Below are 20,177 nucleotides of genomic sequence, written 5' to 3' on the forward strand. Positions count from 1 at the left end.
GTGTTATGCCTAATAGATGAGGAAATGAATAAGAGGCACACAAAGTTGCATGAAGACTTAAGGTTATATATATCACCACTTGTCACTAGGGGGAGAATGGACAAGTTTTCGTCTCCATAATTTTCCACAATGTGCAATGGGTTATTAGTAGCCACAAAATGGGTGTGAGGCCCAATTATACAAACGAGGAAATGCGAGTTGAGGTATTAAATAAGAGGCACACCAAAGGGGTATGAAGACTTAAGGTTATATATATTTCTACTTGTCACACATGGGGCTAGGGGGAGAATGGACACGGTATGGTCTCCATGATTTTCTAGAAGGAATCTCCAAAAGGGACTAAAGAGAAAACACACGTGAAGAAACTAAGGGATCCAGTGATGGATCAGTTGAAAATTTGAAGAGCTCTCCTTGTTTTTCGTAGCTAGTACATGAACACAATGCCCCCAAATAGCAGATATGGACAATGACCTTCCATAAGCATAGGGCTTAGCTTTTAGTGGGATAGGGAGAGTAGTATTAGAGGAATCCCACTATCATATTAGAACACCTCACTTTTCCCTTCTTTGAATACTCCACACAGTATGGATTGCAGATCTAGCTACACAAGGGTGATGGTCACCTGGCACTACATGCCCCCCACTGTGGCTTCCCACCTCCGTGATGTGTTTGCTAGCCATGGAGAGAACCTCTCTATTTTTACTTTGTACATTCCACTCCCTTAAAGGGTTGTAATCCATCCACAAGCACGCATCTCTCCTAGCTAATAATAGAAGGTTCCTTTTTCATTGATTGTACAATTTGAGGCTGAATTATGACCATATTCAAGAATTTAAACCCCAAGTCTTACTTTGAATTGCTAAGCTAGGAGCTTATAAAAGTCCACTATACTACTCTACTTGTACCCATGTAGTTTAACTCTTCTAGATCCGTCTTTAGCTATTGCATCCTAGAACTCTCCTCATGGGCTCTAGTTCTGTAAAGCTCTTTTGTACTTTACAAGGTACAACTTGAAAGGGCCTTCATCACCACTTCTTCTACATGAACTTTCCTAGGTTTCATTGAAGACCAAAAATACAAATACTCGAACCCTGGACACCCGAATGGTAGTCCACCTTTCTTGCATGGCATGATTTAAGGGATAAGAGGGCATTTATCTATGGTATATAATCTTTTAAAAGAAATGAATAGCTTAAATTTAGTGCTTTTTCCCATGCTATTCAAAATAATTGTGGTCTCTGTGTGTAAGATAAACATTTATTGTTGTGTAAAATATTTATTTGCCAATATATGTGTGGAGGATATTTGTTATTTTTGTGGCCGTAATATTTGATTGATCGACACATTCAAGAAAACTATATTATGATTAGAGTGAAAACTTTGCTTTCATTCAGGTTGCACTCCAGGCTTGAGGTGATCAGATTAAATTAATCAAACTAATACCCAAGCATGTTTTTTAGAGACTTAAAATCGTGTAGAGTACCAATTGTCTCCACACAACCGAAGGTCAAAGTGTCTAAATGGTAGGCTAAAATGCTGAGCAATATATTTTTGCACCATCAAATTAGGTTTGATTGTATTGAGTGTTATTTATGTCAAGCATTTCCATGGAATCTTTGCAAAAGCCCCCAATAGGCTTCCTCCAATAATTCCTTACATGAGCAAAGTATATAAAAAATACTAAGAACTCAAGACATTTTTTATCACTACAGCTATGAGTGATCACATGCTCATTGGTCAAGTAGTGAAGGTTACACATTGTGCTTACATACGTGCAACAAGTACATCTTTGGTTGCAACAATCCCCAACCCCAGCAATTTACAAGGTTTGTAGTACCAAGGGCATTGGTATGCACTTCAAGACCAGTTGTTGCTGAAGTCCAACATGAGTTGACTCACTATAATTCCGGTGGCACAAGTTCCACTAACAGCCAAAATTGCATGTACTTGGGGCTTTGATAAGGCAAACAAAGATCCTGCCTGATTTTTCCTTAGGAAAATACCCCTCTCATATAATGACCAAGCCATGATTGGTGGAAATAATCCATAGAGTGTTGTCATACCATAACCACCCTACTAGGTCATAAGAAGCACACACACATATAAAGAGCATTACTTTGCCATCACTAGTCTCATATTGCATAAATTAAAGAAAAAAGAATTTGTAAGCTTTCATAGAACTCAACCTTACCGCTAAGTCGGTTGCAGAGAAAAAAGCATCAGAAACCATGGTTGAAGCTACTAGTGGTGGGGCCAAAATCAGAACAAATGATGCAATTTCCATCCTTCTCTTCATCCACCCATTGTAGAGAAGTTCCAAATCTCTAGCAAAAATAGATCCCTTGGCAGACTCACTTCTAGATCTAACATTATTATCACTCGGATGAACCTTGGAAAACTCTGAAGTAATGCACTTCACCATTAACCCTGTGTAGAAGGCAATCGGATCACTCTTATTTGCTTTGTCTTTTGACGTTTGATTCCATCTCTCTTTGAAAAACTCCATGAAACCTATTAAAGTGCCAATGAAAGATGTTGCCAAAGCTAAAATTGAGAACAACTCAATCATAATGGCAAGGCTCGTTCCTCCTAACCTGTAAAATAAGATTGCCTTCATGATCAAAATAAAAAACGTGCAAATATTTTTTGCAAGTTCTACCAAAATGCAAAATTCAGATATTGATATTAAAGTGAAATTGAACATCTTGTCTAGCCTCCAATATTAATCATCTTTTCTAAAACTCAGTGAAGCAGAGAGGAAGGGAGGCCATCTGCCCTCCCTTTTAATGCTAGGCCTATTTTCTCTCACGTAGCCCTGGCCCGATTTTAACTCGCATTCATCAAGGGAAGAGAATTACATGAAGGGAAGATATTTGCATCAATTGAGAGCAAGTAAATTAAAACAGCACCCAGATCTTCATTCATAGAGGAGAGTGCATATACAAAGAGGAATCCTTAGCCTTACTGATGAGTCATCCTCTGTGTGTCCACCATCACTGACACTACTTTCATGCACTTTGGCACTCATCCCTACTACATGGTGGAATCCACTTTTCCACATAACATCCTAATACCGCATTATCAAACCTTCTTTTCTTTCCCAAGAAAAGATCCTCTAAGATATACACTCCCCCCTCTTTCAGGATCAAATGGACGAAGCATGCTCAAGCTTAGACCCATCTGCATGATCTCATTAAAGCCAACTTGTAGCGCTTCTTCACTAGGGCACTTCCCGTTGAGGCCCCCTTCTTGACAGAGGAGCTGACCATATCCCTTGACCCTATTCCCTGCTTGGGATGGTGTCAGGATTGCAAGGAAGTATCCACAAGAAGTTTTGCCGTGCTCGTCTTGGAATGGCCTTGATGGGTAATCATATCGGGTAGTCATGTAAGTGTATATGGTGGATTGGTCATGCTAGGTGAGAAGTGACCTTGGAGTAAGGAAAGTGGAGCAACATCAAATTGCATTTTCAAAAGAACATGTTTTACCTCAAGTACATAACAAATCAGAAGTTTGGCAGGAAGATGATTGCTTGTGTTACCTTGTTAGGAATTCCAGTGGATCTTCATTCCCAGATATTGGTGCAATGCACAAAATAACTGCATCCCAGCTTACAAACATAACCAAAGGTACAACACTTCCAAGTAGAACTGCCAGTCTTATACGATGAATGTCACCCTTCAAGTACATGCACAACACTAGAAATAAAAAAAATGTTTGATCAAAATCGATAAATACCAAGATTCCCAATTTTCATGAAGTTGTGAAAAATTTAGTGTGCCTAGAAAAGAACACCTGGCACAAGATCATGATACACGAGTGCAAAAAAGATAACAGGAAATGTTTCCGGTGTCCCTTCCCAATTCATGTGTTGTAGACCTGACCAGTTCGTGATTCCAACCCCTCCCATGATGATCAACATGAACACTCCTGCAAGAAAGCACTTGATGATGATAGTAATATCAGCGTTTGATGCTGAGACCACAAATGAAAAAGGAAACTCACCTATCAGAGCGGAAGTCAGAATCTGATTGAAAGAATCGGCCAGCTTCGTGTCTCCAAACAATATAAGGCTGCCGACCACCAATGTGAAGGTCCAGCAACCGAGTGAGGGTGAGATATGAATAAGTGGTGAAAGAACATCTCCAGATTTGGCAATGTAAGCCACCATCAATGTGTAGGACAAGAAACTGTATATAAAAGCAGATAGAATTCCACCTAAAGGACCCAGGGTCTTCTCTGCCATGGCACACAAAGACACAACACTAGTAGAACCTCTGTTTTTACGCTCTTCTAGGAGGGCCACATTTACCTCCGCAAGAAGAAGAGCTTCAAGTAACAAAAAACACCAGCACATCCCCATAGTAGTCATTGTTGGTATGAACCCCTGTACACTTTCCACATTCCCCACCAAAACCTCTCAAATACTCGTACAATAAGATGCATGGCTTACACTCAACATAATACATTGTTGAAAGTTCTATCTACTTAAAAGTTACAATTTCAAATTTATACCTACAGTTAGAAAACGCAAAAATGTTATAATGGTTTTGAGTGTGTGTGTGTGTGTGTGTGTGTGTGTGTGTGTGCACGCGCGCGCGTAGGAACCATATTATGTTTCGACAGCCTTCTCTAGATGCATATGCTTTCTTTCCTGCCAATCTTCGCTAGTCCCTACAGGACTGTTGACAGCTGGAGGCTATTGATACCCGATAGTCTTTTTCTATTGTTTCTAGCTTTCTTCCTTGGATGACTTCTCTCTGAAGTACATCCTCCCCGTGTATATTTCTCCTTGGTAATAGAACACTCATTTTTTTTTTAAGTGTGTATGCACTGTCCAAGATGTCATATCCCCTATGGGGTGTGGTCTATCTTTCCCACAGGCTGGGGTATGCATTACAGACTTCAATGGTATAATGCACACCTGGAGGTGTAAGCACGTATTGGGCACCATATCGTGGCTGAGCAACACTTACACACTCAAGATCTTCATCACACCACAAGACGTAAACGAAACTGGAAAAGAGAAAATGCTCAGTAGCACCACACTAGGGCCGGAATCTCGGGCCGAACCCCCCTCAATACCAAATATATTATTGGAGTATTTTATTGGTACAATGTTCCACGGGCTCTTAAGCCAAATTTGCCAGATTTGCCATAAATGCACCAGGAATGAATACACATACCAATCAAGATGGTTGGAGAAGAGTTCCCTTCGTAGTCGATGTCCCTCGAGAAATCTTCCCGCCCTTCACTATCCCGCCCTTCACTGGAGTAAACAGTCATGGAACTGGTTTTCTGGGTCCACACACGATGCTGGTGTGCCCGTATTGGCCCTTGGACTAGACACTCGGTGGGAGAAGACTCGTTGAAAGGTGACGATGCTATCCGCCCTGTACGACCAAGCCAAAACGGCCGACCAGCAGCCTACATATGGCGACTATGAGCAAAGGCGACCAGCAGCTCCTTGTAGTTAGCAAAGGCGACCAGCAACACCCAGTCGTAGAGGCAACCAGCAGCCAGTAGCAACCTGAAGCAGAGGTGATCTGCCGAAGTAATCCCGTAGCAAAGGCGATTCAGCCAACCAGCAGCCTCTAGCCAAAAGCGAAAAATCTGACGATGAAAACCTTACCTCTCGTTCCCACTCCAGGGAAAAGCCACGGTTGGACCTCAAAATTGGAGAGGTACCATGATAATGCAAATGCGCAACATCATCCTCGTGGGTGTAATCATCTTGTGTCTGTAGTGCTACATCCTCCTGCGAGGGATCCAAATCTTGTGCCTGCAGAGCTTCATCCTCCAAAGAAGGATCCACATCCTAATCCTGTGAGGCAAGAGCTGCATAAGGGTTGGGGTGCTCCTCTAAGGGTGAGGGTAAAGGGACAGGTACGGGGGTCCGAGGGCGCCTTCCATCTCTAACCACAACCGAACGTTGTGTGGTCTGTTGGGGCACAAGGGCCACTAGAGTCTGTGTAACTGGCAAGAGGCATCTGTTGGGCAGGACCACGCCGCCTCCTAGTGTGGCCTCTCGATCTAGGACAATCTCTAGCAATGTGGCCCTATCGACAACATCCAACACTGCAATCTCCATCCTCTAACAAAAGTGAGAGCTGTCAGGCCTCTGAAGCATGATATGATCGTTAGTAATCGATGCATAAGGAACAAGCACAAAAACCCGGGGTACACCTTCTGAAGTGGCGGTGACAACAACGGAAGCTGAGGCGGGAGAGCCCGGGAGGGCTGGTAACTCTAAAGCCTAGCCAAAGGATGCCCCTATCGAAGCTAAGAGCTTCCAATAAGACCAAGGAAGAGCAGGGAACCCCAATGAGACCGGGGTGAGGCACTGATCCTCCACCATTGGATCAAAGCCCACCTGGTACTGAAAGAAGAAGATCTTCCTGGGGCCAAGAGGATAGGGGCTGCACACCTAAGAAGTAGATTCCAAAGAAAGAAAATCCACCTGGAAGAAGCCTCGACCAAGTAGATGTGTATCTTGGAAGTGCATAATCAGTTCTAAAGGGAGGGCTGCCAGAAGCCATTCGCGGGCCTGCGAGCGAGAGGGGTGGGAGCCATAAACCGTGGTCTAGACCTCAATGTCAATGTCGTGCTAGAGAGAGGTGAGCTCGTCTTGCGAAAAAATGATGATTCTCCCAGCCGGTGATGAAGAATTGGCTGTGGCGGAAGCCATAAAGCCGATCAACAGTGGGCGGCTGACTCGAATCCAATTTAAAAAATGGTGCTGAAGGAAAAGAGGTGGCGGGAGAGGCTGCTGAGGAAGAGGAAGCGGCGGGGGGCAGAAGCAAGGGCAGGGGAGGAGGCGGGGGACAAGGTGGGGGCAGCAGAGGCGGCAGGGGAGGGAGCAGGGGCATAGGTGGAGGGCAAAGCGGGAGCAATAGAGGCGGGGGCTGAGGTGGGCAGCAGAGGCGGGGGCAGAGGAAGGCAACAGAGGCGGAGCCAGAGGAGGGCAGCAACAGCGGGGGCTGAGGTGGTTAGCAGAAGTGGGGGCAGGTGGGGGGACGAGGCAAGGGCAGCAGAGGCGGTGACAAAGGAGGGGGCGGAGGCAGCAGAAGCAAAATAGGGGACAGAGGCAGGGGCAGAGAAGAAGGCGGGCGCAGCAGAATCGAGGCGTCTCAACAGTGTGGGCTCAGTCTCAGCACAACAGTCCTATTTTTTACTTTTCAAAAAAAGCCTCGTCACTAAATGCAATATCAAACTAAGCAACAAAATCCATCACCTTGGAAGCATCATACTCCCCATGGTAAGCTTCAAACTTGACCGATTTGTCACCTACTTTAAAGTCCTTGAGCCTTCTTGTTTTAGGCTCTTGCTCTTCTCTCTTTGTCTTACCCCTATCTGATGGGGCAGCCCTAGATGCATGGGCATCTTGCACATTATGGTGAGATACATGAGGCACGATGGCATGTGCCCTCTGAATTGGTGGCCTTGGCAACGGAGGCCTACCTGCATGCACAGATACATCTCTTCTTTCTTTTTTTTCCCAGGAAAGAGATCCTTCAATTAGTTAAAGAAAAAACAGCCACAAAGGGCCAAGTACAACCACGAAGAGCTAAATACAAACTCACCTCATATAAGGGCGGGAAACAAGTGATCATAAGGGGAAGAGATGCTTCTCCTCCGGCTGGCTGCTCTATGAGGAGACGGCTATCACATACAGGGGGAGGGGGAGGGGGGAGCAACCACACAGGTGGTCTGTAATGCCAAATGGGGTCACCGCCCCTATTTGTGAGAAAAGGGCCAGGCCTCCAAAGTCTCAAGAAGGCTTCCCGCTGCTTTTGCATGCGACAAGAACCTCCCTGTAGCTTCCCCCACTGACCATGGAGGGTGTGAATGATGTCGAGCCATATGCTCCTGATGGTCTCAGCCCGCGGAGTGTGGGTACCCTCGATGGCCTCGCTGGGGTCACCGCCCCTATCTGTGAGGAAAGGGCCAGACCTCCAAAGTCTCAAGAAGGCTTCCCGCTGCTTCCGCATGCGACAAGAACCTCCCTGCAGCTTCCCCCACTGACCATGGAGGGTGTGAATGATGTGGAGCCATATGCTCTTGATGGTCTCAGCCGGTGCAGTGTGGGTACCCTCGATGGCCTCACTACATCTAGCACGCCATGGTCTGTAATGCCAAATGGGGTCACCGCCCCTCTCTGTGAGGAAAGGGCCAGGCCTCCAAAGTCTCAAGAAGGCTTCCCGCTGCTTCCACATGCGACAAGAACCTCCCTGCAGCTTCCCCCACTGACCATGGAGGGTGTGAATGATGTCGAGCCATATGCTCCTGACGGTCTCAGCCGGCGGAGTGTGGGTACCCTCGATGGCCTCGCTACATCTAGCACGCCAGATGTGCTAGGCTGCTACTGCAAATCTCCCATTGCTGGCATGAGCCTGGTTGCCAGACACCAGGAGGTGGGGCTGTGACTGGTACTACTGCAATACGATGGTGGGAGACCTGAAGGGCAAGGCCTCCCCCACCCTCCTTGTAAGTCCTGAGCACTCTAGCCTTGGTGGCCCAAGCGACAGTACCCCAAGTCATGATCCGGGTCGATGCCTTGTCCATAGCGAAGATGCAAAGAATCCGCTGCCAAATCTACTGAGCCTTCGAGCAATCCCAAAGGCGATGTTGCTGAGCCTCTTGGGGGTGGCCGCACCTCGAACAAGCTGCTGACCGACCTCTGACTGCCAGCCAAGTACCAACCGCTAGACTCCTTTTTGCCGTCAACCAAAGGAAGAGAGTGATCTTCCTCGACCAAAAGCTGTCCCAAAGCCTCTTCCAGAAATCTACAAGGAAGCGCTATGATAGGCCCTGAGACTACCAGTGTGTTGCTGCTCCTAGTGTGCCATCTATCTCCGGCATCTGGATCTTGCAGCCGAGCCGTGTTGTATATGCAAAGAAAGGGGCATCCAAAGTCTCCATCCGATCTGTGGGATCATGCCAAGTCCACTCTCCAGGGTCCCACTGCGACCCCATGAGAGGTCGACACTCCCAAATCCATAACCGCCAAAATCTCTCCCTGGCCACCTTGACCGGTGCTGGATCTATGTGGCATGCCCGTGCCCGAAAACCAATCACCCTCACCCTCTGCAAGGTGCAACCTCTGAAATCCTCCAAGGGGTGCTCTGTTCTCTCTAATCTACCATGTAATCCAATAGAAAAAATGAGCAGACCACTGTCCTCATCTGTTCCATGGACCGCCAAGAGGATATCGTGTCTGGTGAACACGCCTAGCCACATTGGGGGGGTCGGGTCTAGAGCAAGAGTCAGCCACTCCGAAGGAATAGCTGAGTCAATGTCAACGCTAAGCCTGTCTCTACCCCGGATCCCTGACAAGCCTCTCTCCTGCTCCTCCTAAGGTAACTGCCTGTGTGCAACTCCGAGGAAGCCTTCCCATCAATCGCACCAGGGGAGCGGGCGTGAGAAACAGCTCGCCACACCTGGCGGACTGAAGGATGGGAAGGAACCAAGGGAGGTGGCACCTGAGAGGCACGCTTACGAGGCCTCCTGCGACCTTGAGCCCGGGGACAATCTCAAGCAAAGTGTCCCTGTTGGTAACAAACCCAGCACTGATCAGGTTTACCTGCAATCTCCATACGTTGCTTCAAAGGGCCACAAGGGCCCAGAAGCAAAACATAGTCCTCAAAGAGCTCAATGTCACGGGCAAGAACCATGACCTTGGGGACAGCATCTGCCGAGGCAGTGACCACCTGGGCAGAAGATGTCAGCAAGGCGTGAAGGGGGGGCACTTGAAGAACAAGCCCAAAGGCAGACCCGATGGCCTCTAACATAGGCCAATATGCGCGAGGAAGATCTAGGAATCTGAGAGTAATCGGGAAACGGTTCCGGTCTTCCTCAACAGGGTCAAAATAGCTGGAGTAGGGAAGAAAGAATATCTTCCTCCGGCCCAATGGCAAAGGGCTGCCCTTCAAAACCTCTGAGGCTGCGTCCTCAGAATCCAAATCCACTTGGAAGAAACCTCTTCCAAGCAACCTGACATCTCGAAAGTGTAGAGCGAGGTCGGAGGGCAGAGCCGCCAGGACCGAATCCCGAGCCTGGAGACGGGATGGGTGAGATCCAAAGATTCTGGCAATGAGGGTCATTTTGGAGTCTTTCTCTATTTCGGCGTAGAGGACCGTGAGCTCGGCTTCGGAAAATACAATGGTTCGCCCAACTGAGGGAGAATGATTAGCCATGATGCTAATCGAAGAAAAAGGTTGACTTGAACCCGGATGAGGAGCAATCAGCACCAAGGGGAAGAGGAAGGCGTTGAGGCGGAGGAAAGGAAAGGAAAGGAAAGGAGGGAGGAAAAGGGAAAAGCAAAAAGAAAAGGGAGGCAAGGGGGAGATGGCTCGACACAAAGGCGAAGAAGGGCGGGGGAAGGGCAACACAACAGGGCTGCGTAGAGGGAAGAGGCGGAGGAAGGAGGGGAGGCGAAATGATCAACAGGAGGGCGAAGAAGGGCGGGCAGGGGTAGGGGCGAACAAAGGGGAAGAAAGAGGCGAATTAGGGCGGGCAGAGGCAAGGAGGGGAGGCGGAGGAGGATGGGGGGCGGATGGGCGCAGCGAAGGAGGAAGGAAACGAAGGAGGAAGGAGGGGCGCAACGATGGAGGAAGGAAGCGAAAGCAGAGGGACAGAGGCGGAGGAAGGATCAGAGGCGGAGGGGAGCGATTCACGCAGCGAAGGAGGAAGGAAACGATGGAGGAAGGAGGGGCGCAGCGATGGAGAAAGGAAGCGATGGCAGAGGGACAGAGGCGGAGGGGAGCGTTTCAGGGTTCGGGGAGCTCGTGGTGCCTACTGCTGGACATGTCTCTTTGCTGTTCTTGAAGAAGACCACCATCAGATATTTCTTGTTTTATATACATACATACATGATAGAATGTGCAGCGGAAGAAGTGAAAGTGGAGACAAAGGAGAGAGAGAGAGAGAGAGAGAGAGAGAGAGAGAGAGAGAGAGAGATGGAGAGGAAACACAGGTGAGAACCAGCTCTCAATATCATCATCCAAAGGAATACATGTCCCATGCAAGAGGGGAGAAGACCTCGTATGTGAGGGACTGCAGCAAACAATGCTAAGCAAGCAGTGAGTGATGAGGGAGGCATGCCAGCTATATATATGCCCATATGAAGGCAGCCAACTAGTGATAAAGAACCTCCACGACTGGGAAAATACCCAAGACCATAAAATGGGGAATAAATATGGATAAAATATATGTGAGGGGTGACCAGCCCCTCAAGCTAACATGGTCAGTCCTAGAGGCTATAATAGGACACCAAACAGGAAGCCAGCAAGAAGGGGATGATGTCTAACACCCCCTCTCAGCACCGGATGCTGAGTGAACTCCAAGAAGCCAAAGACGCCGTCCTCAATCAAAGATGAAAAACTACAGAAACAGGTACCAAGAAAGCTCCACAAGCAATCTACAAAAGCAACAGAACAAGCTGTGCCCCAGGCACGGTTAGAAACCACAGATCCAAAGCATCCCACGGGGTCCAAAAAACCATCCTCCAAAGCAACAAACTTGCAGAACCAACAAGGGGAGGGGCATCCTCAGAAGCATCACAAAGAGAGGCAGAGGTAGACTCCTCACATTGAGGAAGGGAAGCAGGAATATAAAATGCAATGGTAACAAAGTTCTCAAAAGCATCACAGATAGCAGAACACTGTTCCATAAGTAGAATCAGATCCCAAGAATCAGCAAAAAAATAAGTGATCAAGGTGAAAGGATCACACCTCAAGGGCAAAACACCCTCCGTGTTCTGCAAACACTGCAAAGAACACAGGCTCGGAGAAAAATAAACTCTCCTCACGATCTCTAAAAAGATCACTGCTCTCATCCAAAATTTGTAAACTCCTGTCACAGAAGAAAGTCTTCACAGATACAAAACAGCTCCCGAAACTGATCCTCAAGTGAAGTAGCTGGAGGTAGACCCCCTCTAAGTGTAGAAAACTCCTGTGGGAAGCAAAACGCAGCCAAAACACTGGCTATCCAGCAAAAAAAACAGCACTCCATCACCAATAGAAGGCAAGGAACATGGAGAAACCAAGAAACTGTGTAGGCCAGGAACAAAACACAGGTATAGATGCTCCAAAATCAGCAAAACACTGACTGAAATCAGAAATTCAATATCCTCCTCAAGTACCAAACTGCCTCCAAAGCCACAATCCACACAAGAAAACCCCTCTGCAAGTGATCTGTGTCCACTGGAGAAGAAAACGCACAAGGGCTACAAACCTGAAAATTCAGGCCAACGAATGTCCACACCTCCTATGAGAGAAAATGCTGAAGAGAAGGTACCTTCGGGTCCAACAGATGAAGCCCAGAATAAGGTAGAGCTACCAACAAGATCTGTTCAGAAAAACGCAGCAACCATGGCTGCAAATCTGAAAACGCAGAGGTATTCGGGGCAGTAGAAAGGGCTGAATCTGGAAACGCAGAAGAAATAGGTACACCCAAGTCTCAGATCAGCAAATCAGCATCAGAAACACGCAGCATGTAGGCTGCTACTGTCCTGCACAGAATAGGCGGCCAGCACTACGGCCGGGGGGGGGGGGGGGGGGGGGGGGGGGGGGGGGGTAGATGCTCAAGAAAACGCTGAAAAACTGCTGTAGACAGCCACCTATAGAAAAATGCAGCAAACTAGGTGCTGCTGCCCTGAAAACAATGCAGAAAAACAGGTGTAAAAGAGGTTCTCAGAGGTCAAACTGATGGAGAAAGACCACAGGCTGCTGAGAAGAAACGCCTGGAAGAGGCAGGTGACCAGCAGCACTTCTGAGAAAAAAAACGCAAGATCTGTCCACCTTGCTGAAAATGCAAAAAATGCAGGAGGGAGCATCCAACACTGAAGATCACCAGCGCTCTGGTACCATGATAGAATGTGCAATGGAAGAAGGGAAAGTGGAAACACAGGAGAGAGAGTGAGAGAGAGAGATGGAGAGGAAACACAGGTGAGAACCTGCTCTCAATATCATCATCCAAAGGAATACATGTCCCGAGCAAGAGGGGAGAAGACCTCATATGTGAGGGACTACAGCAAACAATGCTAAGCAAGCAGTGAGTAATGAGGGAGGCATGCCAGCTATATATATGCCCATTATAATTGTTAACCATGTATTGCTTGCCTCAGCTTCGTTCATTGCCTCATGTTGGATGCATTGGCCAATCTCTGCAGATTGGTCCGCAACTTTCTCTAATCAGGTTTGGATGGTACAGTTGACACTCTGTGCCAAAGTTGCTTGGGAGACTGTTATATGCCCCAAACAAGGAGGGCTGAACATTGTAGATTTGGATATCCAATGCAGAGCATTGCTTTGCAAGTTAGTGGTGGTCAATGGCTTCCTTCCAAGCACTGAGCCTTGGAAGAATTTCTTTATGTTTCACATCTCCAGATGTATGCCTCATGATGGTGGAGATTGGATGCTCAGTTTGTGTTTCATCATTATTGAGGCAGAGTATAGGGCACCTTCCTCTCCACTTATAGCAACCATTATCAGCGGTGGAGCAAAGAAAGATGCTCATAGCCTTGGCAACAATGAGATACAACAGGGGACTAAGGGCCATCCCTACAGAACAAGAGATCTAGATGTGATCACCTCTACCACCATGTGCAAGCACACTAATGCGAGAGTTCCTATACAAGCATGAAACACCTCTGATCCAGTCTTGAGAAAATCCCATGCATCTAAGGGTTCCCTCAATCAAATCCCAATCAACTCTATCACATGCCTTCTCAAAGTCCAGCAATAAGATGGCTAGCTGGTTGCTTTCCGTAGCCCATTCAACCGTCTGTCCCAAAAAGAGAAGATATTACCAAAGATGCTTCTTCCTTGTAGGAACGCATTCTGTGTATCATGAATTACATCTTGTAATACTAGCTCCAACCTCATGCTTACTGCCTTGGCAAGTATTTCGTAGGCATATATTGACTCAGCTTTTATTTGTATCTGGGAGAATGTTGTTATTTGGCCATGTAGTGCAAAGCTGGGGGCCTCAAGCTTTGTTGTAGCCGTGCTAAGATCTACAAGACCAGGAGAACCACAGGCATTCACGAATGATAATGATGATATGCACATAAAGCCTTGAAAAACACAGAAGTATATCACCTGACTAAGATAACAAAGCATATTAGCATGGGATTTATAATATAGAAGAGTAGGAAAATGGAATTTATAGCTCAAAACTGGTTTTTGCCTCGATCATCTATACTACAGCAAATTAAATAAAGAGTCTAAAACAGAAGAAGCTTGAGTATCTTATTTTGCAGAATTAATGACAATCTCAGACTATTGATACACACCGCATTCAGCGTTCTAGCTGGAAGTGCCAATACACCAGCCCCCACGCTTGTCCCTATAATTAGTGCCACTGCACCTTGGAGTGTCCCTTGTCCTTTAGAGCTAATTTCTTCAGAGACAATGATTTCTTCAGGTGTTTGAGGTGCCTCTGGTTTAAGAACATCCTCAGACCCAACTGGAAACTCAGCCTTTTGATCACTTTTGATATGTGATCTTATGGAGCTGTAAGTATACAGGGGAAACATAATTAGCAACAAAAATACTGATCAATGCATCAAAAATGCTAAGGAACAGTTTTATACTGAATTTAGAGAGAGCTTAACATACTTTGAGAAGGCATCATCTTCATTCCTTGACTTCAAATGCGGATATCTCTGGCCATGAAGTTGCCGTCGACCTCTCCAAACAAGTTGTGAATGTCTGATGCTTTTGATATGAATGAAGCATTTTGTACAAATTTCATACTGTGGATTCCGTGTGCATGTGCTAGCCTTTTGCAAAGCACAACAAGTTTATCAAACTATTCCAACTGAGAATGACTCATTACTGAGAGTAAAACCCTCACCAACATGCAGCTACTATTGACACTAGTGGAAAAGCGGGCTACATGTAACAGCTTCAAAAACAATTAGGTGATTTGATGTAGTAAAACTAGAAGCCAGTAATTGAGAAAACAAGAATGCAAACTTCCTTTTCCAACTTGCAAACAATGTTGCAAAAGACAAGCGCCATGAAGGCTACTCATGATAGAAGAATCACTTATGAGGCAGATGGATCACAATTGGCAAGGCCAAACCAGAGTAATATGTGACTCTCTGCCAAAAGGACTAGATAAAATACCTGACAGCCCTTAATCCACCTAGAGAAGAAAGAGCCTAGTCCATCTCCTGCACTGAATTGGATACCAACCCTCTATCAGACATCCTATTTAACATGACTCCTCTGCCTGCCACCCAGCCTTCATTTGGCAACATACTAAGCTGCCCACAAATTTGCTGCAGTTAAGAAAGAGCCTAGTCCATCTCCTGCACTGAATTGGATACCAACCCTCTATCAGACATCCTATTTAACATGACTCCTCTGCCTGCCACCCAGCCTTCATTTGGCAACATACTAAGCTGCCCACAAATTTGCTGCAGTTGTGACATGACTGGAGCAGAAACAGTGAACTGCAACTTGCACAATTTGATTCTAGAGAGTGTAAACGAATTTAGGCTGAAACCATACTATGGGTTGCCTAAAGCAAATGTGGAAGAACTCCAAGAACAAGGGCTAATGCTTAAACTCGGAAACATTGAAACAGTCAGATAGATCTAACCCATAATTGCTGATAATGAAAGCTAAAACACAAGAACAATACCAGCTGAAAATATCAGACTAGCAACCAGAAGAAAGCCACCAATTACCAGCTGAACTACAGATTCTAGAAGCCATGTTGCTATTAGAACAGTCTAGCTATCTCATCAGATGTTTCAACATCAGACAGAAAAGACAGCCCAGATGCAAGAGCACATGTCCAATGATGATGCATATCTGGGAAGGGAAACACTCATAAAGGATGATGCTAATAATAGCTGCATTGAAGAAAAAACTCACTGTGCAACACAAAACCCAAAAAGTGGAGCGAAAGCAGAAGAATTAAAAAAGCAAGAAAATAAAAAGCAGCAGCTTTATTTATCAAAAAAACTATATAAAGACGTGCCCCGATCAAATCTTGAGCTTCGAAGCTAACAAACACAGGGCCTCTACAAGATTGCGCACCAGTATTTCCAAATTTCGAGGGCTTCTAAGCAGTTTTGACCAGAGTTTCGAAGCTAACAAACACAGGGCCTCTACAAGATTGCATATACCAATTGCTGTTTTGGGCCAGTTTTTGCAAATTTTAAGGAGTTCTAAGCAGAATTGACCAGCCTTAACACTTCTTTATTAAGTATGAAAAAATACGAACAAATCCAGAAACTAAAAGTACAAATACAACATGCAAAGCATGGAAAAGCCATGAAGGTGGCTGAAAACACCAAGATAAGCCAGAAAAAGTCTCAGAGAAGAGAGGGCAATTCTGATCCAAGTGGTAATCAAAGTACAATGTCACCCTAAATGCAACAGGGTGTCTGTGATGTATGTATCTAACTTGACCAGCCTTTGACTTTCAATTGGCCGAGGATTCTATCAGGCATTGGACCATCATAAGCACTCTTTTGTCTAGTTTCAGATGGATTTTTGGGAGAAAAGTAAAATAATGAATTAAGCTCTCCTGCTTCACACATTGAATGTGCCGTGATGGTTGGCAAGATACTTTCTGTTTAGTTCTTATTTTCAAATGTTCATGGTTGCACATTGGATGTGCTACCATGGTCTCATAGACCCTTGCAATCTTTTGTGAGATATTAATATTCAGAGATACGGGCAGCAGGGGTAGATTTTGATACTTTAAATGCTAGGGCCTGTACTATGCAGATAGAACGCTTGGGCATCCAAGGAGATGCCATTTTGCCCCCACAAGCAGATATTAAACACAACTTATGTCATATTTCTGACTATACACATGTGGAGGAACACCATGGAAGGGTAGGTATAGACCCAGTATGTGTTCCAGGCATGGTTTGGTTACATGTGGAAGGACTCCATGGAGGGATTGAGATCCTAGTGTGAGCTCCTGGCATGATTGGTTACATGTGGAAGGGCTCCATGGAAGGATTGATATCCTGGCGTGAGTTCCTGGCATGACTCCATACACGTGGAAGGGCTTCATGGAAGGGTGGATACCATGGTGAGAGCTCATGGCATGCTGATGAAGTCTCATGGAAGGGGGACCCCCTGGTGAGCCTTCTTTATACCTAGACGGATAGTGCCCGAGAAAAGTTTGGTACAAGATGAATAAGCTGGGAGATGGAATCCAGAATATTATGCATAAAGCATTTGTGTGTGTTTTGACATGCATGAATGCTTTGTCTTGATTGCCTGGACAATGCCTGGTATTTCTACTTGTGATTGTCCATGGGCTCTGAGGACGCCTGGGAACCTGTGGACGCATGTGTGCACACCTATTTGGGACTAAGGCGGTGGTCTTATGTGTTTTGCAGGTGGTAAGTGACCCCAAACTCAATTTACAGCTTATATTTTATTATACTAAGGTTTATGGGTGCCGGTGTTCACATACACTTAAATTTGGGCGGACAAATTATAAAGTGTTCACATACACTTAAGTTTGGGTGGACAATTCACATCAAAAGGACCAGTTTTTAATAAAACTTGGCCATTACTCAAAGTGGGCAGCCCATCTAGCCAAAAAATCTCCACGAGTTGCTATTCTGGGAGGGAAGGGCCAAAATCAGCTAGGCGCCCCCTTTTGAGCTGTTTTTGGCGGTGGAACATCCTGGGCTTGAGACGGTTGTCAGTGGGGCATGCAAAAGAACTTGGGAGAGCTGGTCGACTATGGACAGGGCTGCTATATAGCTAGTTGCTTGCCTCCATAGCTGCTACAGGCAAAAGCGATTCTTCTATCTCTCTCCCATGAAGCAATCGACCCCTTCTGGCTTCTCTGCAGGGCTGGTCGACTGCTGTACAGCAGGTTTCTAGGCTGAATTTTGATGCTCAGAAGGCTTGGAGTTCAAGGCAAGCAACAGGACACCCTTCTCATCTCTTGGGGTGACCTATACATGATGTTTATGGGCTCAAAACAGTGCTGTTCAGTCCAATTCAGTAAGGTAAACAGTCTCTGAACCTACGTGAAGCGTGTGGCTCTAAGGGTGGAACCTTCAGGTGGCCAGAGTCAAGGTTTTCATGGCTGGTTATTCGGGACAGCACCACTGCTAGAGGGTGTTATCACGTACCAGAGTGTGGCTGTGCCCGAGGGACTCATGGAAGCTCGAGATTGAGTACTCAAGCAATTGTTTGATTTGTTTTCATCTTATTCTGGATATATCTGGTGCCAATTTGAAGAGTGTTTACTCTCTGGCACCCGTTCTCTTGTACCGGAACACTCTGTTGGTAATAAAGATACCTCAGGGGAGCTTCAGCCCCTAGTGCTGTGTCTTTGTGCAGATTTTCATATTGTTGTTTCAGTGGTATCTAAGTATGATGATGATGTTGTCAGATGCTATGTATGATGCCATGATGTTATGTATGGGATAAGGTTTTCTGTGTACACGCTTCCGTATTTGTGACTGTGGTATCAGAGCTTCGGTTCTCTAGTTTGTGGTAAATCCCCCTGCTGAGGGTAGCAGATAGAGCATTCCGAGCACAGAAGATTACTATGTTGGTAGAAATTTTTGATCTGCAATCATGGCTGATCATGTGAGTGATGATGAGCATGTGATGAATACACCCGACAGACAGATGCCGGATGAGGTGCCCAGGGATGTACAAAACACCTCACTTGCCACACCACTTACGGATGTATTGTGTGAGTTGGAAACTCTGAGACGCCAAGTTAGGCAATATCGTGAAGAGACTGCAACATTGAGAGCCATACAAGAAGATCCCGATGAACAAAGGGTATTGCAATCTAAGAGAGAGTAATACAGATGGTGAGGTATTCGAGGCCATAGCTACCCAGTCGGGATATCCAAATCCCAAGGAACTGGCCAAATCTTATTTGCAGGAAAAAGGAGAGATGAAGAAGGATGTGTCTCATCATGCCACTCATACAAACTCTAAGGAGTCTGATGATGCTTCCTCTCGTTTCTCGTCATGCCTCTCGGAAACGGGAACACTCCCAAGCACAAAGGCTCTTCTCATTCTCGGAGTAAGGGAGATAGATTTGTTTCTCCTGACAAGTTACATAGCAGGAAGAAGACCCAAGAAATTAAATTGGGAGATAAGGACATAAAGTTTGAAAATTTCCATGGAAAGATGGATACCACAAAGGCTCTTTCTTTGGTCAGGCAATTTGAGATAGCCTTTTGTGATGGAGACTTCACAGAGAAGTCCGAGCTGCGACATGTGGGCATGCACTTGAAAGATACGGCCAGTGATTGGTGGATGGCAAAGTTGTTGGATGGCACTGCAGCTCTCTCTTGGACTGACTTTAAGAGGTAGTTTTATGCACAGTTTTTGCACCGAATTTTGCTAAGAATGTGAAGAAGGAATGGGATTGGCAAGAGGGAGAGTTTGTGCAGACTTATATGGGCAAATTTTGGAAGGTGCTGCTGAAGGTAACTCCCTTCATCTCTCTTGATGAAAAAGAGAAGAAAAGAAAGTTTGAAGCTGGCTTGCATTCTGTAATATAGGACAGCCTAGAGGTGTACCCGAATCAAACTCTTCAAAAGCTCATTCATTTGGCTACTATGGCGGAACGGTTGCATGTTTTGCCCAAAAACAGGTCATTTTCAGATTCATACAAAGGCAAGAAGAGGGCTGGTTATGACCAGAAAAAGGAGGGGCAGCCCCCTAAAGGTGACCAGAAAGGATCTTCAGATACAAAGGAAGGCTCATCTAAGAAGCCGGGGAGTAAATTCTTTGATCATGGGTTGTCCAAATAGCAGAGGCTTGAGTATGTACGAGATGGGAAATATTTTGGATGCGGCAACAAGGACCACTTGTATCGTAAGTGTCCAACGAATCCCAAGAATACAGGGGACAAAGCAGAGAAGCCTAATGTGAATGTGATTCCCGATGTTCATGGAAATACGGAGCAGCCAATTGAGAGCAGAACCATATGCAGGGCATGGGGGAAACTAAAAGATCAGCCTGCTCTTTCCCTTTCTGATGATGCATCCATAGATAACTTCATGTCCGACGAGATGGCTGCAGCTGTTGGGTTAAATGTATCAAATTATGGTATGCAAATGAATGCTGATGCCGCTTTTGCTAGTAAAGGGGTTAATGTAACTCCTATCGTTGGGAAACTCCGCATCCATATCCAGGGCTACCTGGATCATG

General features: G+C 46.0%; 1 protein-coding gene across 1 annotated transcript in view; it reads right to left on the reverse strand.

The window, feature by feature from the left end:
- Window positions 1-1,548: 1,548 nt before the first annotated feature.
- The window catches only part of LOC147632077 (uncharacterized), a 31,903-nt gene continuing 13,274 nt past the window's right edge, over window positions 1,549-20,177 (reverse strand). The window contains exons 2-8 of the mRNA XM_086808649.1: window positions 14,622-14,785; window positions 14,297-14,516; window positions 4,006-4,387; window positions 3,796-3,930; window positions 3,542-3,698; window positions 2,192-2,594; window positions 1,549-2,073 (exon numbers count right to left, since the gene is read on the reverse strand). Of these exons, the coding sequence (XP_086664775.1) occupies window positions 1,858-2,073; window positions 2,192-2,594; window positions 3,542-3,698; window positions 3,796-3,930; window positions 4,006-4,387; window positions 14,297-14,516; window positions 14,622-14,785 (1,677 nt within the window). The 3' untranslated portion in view covers window positions 1,549-1,857. The remainder of the gene's footprint in view (window positions 2,074-2,191; window positions 2,595-3,541; window positions 3,699-3,795; window positions 3,931-4,005; window positions 4,388-14,296; window positions 14,517-14,621; window positions 14,786-20,177) is intronic.

This window comes from Cibotium barometz, chromosome 14 (genome assembly GCF_041138505.1).
Source record: "Cibotium barometz isolate CiBa-2024 chromosome 14, ASM4113850v1, whole genome shotgun sequence".
Lineage (NCBI taxonomy): Eukaryota > Viridiplantae > Streptophyta > Polypodiopsida > Cyatheales > Cibotiaceae > Cibotium > Cibotium barometz.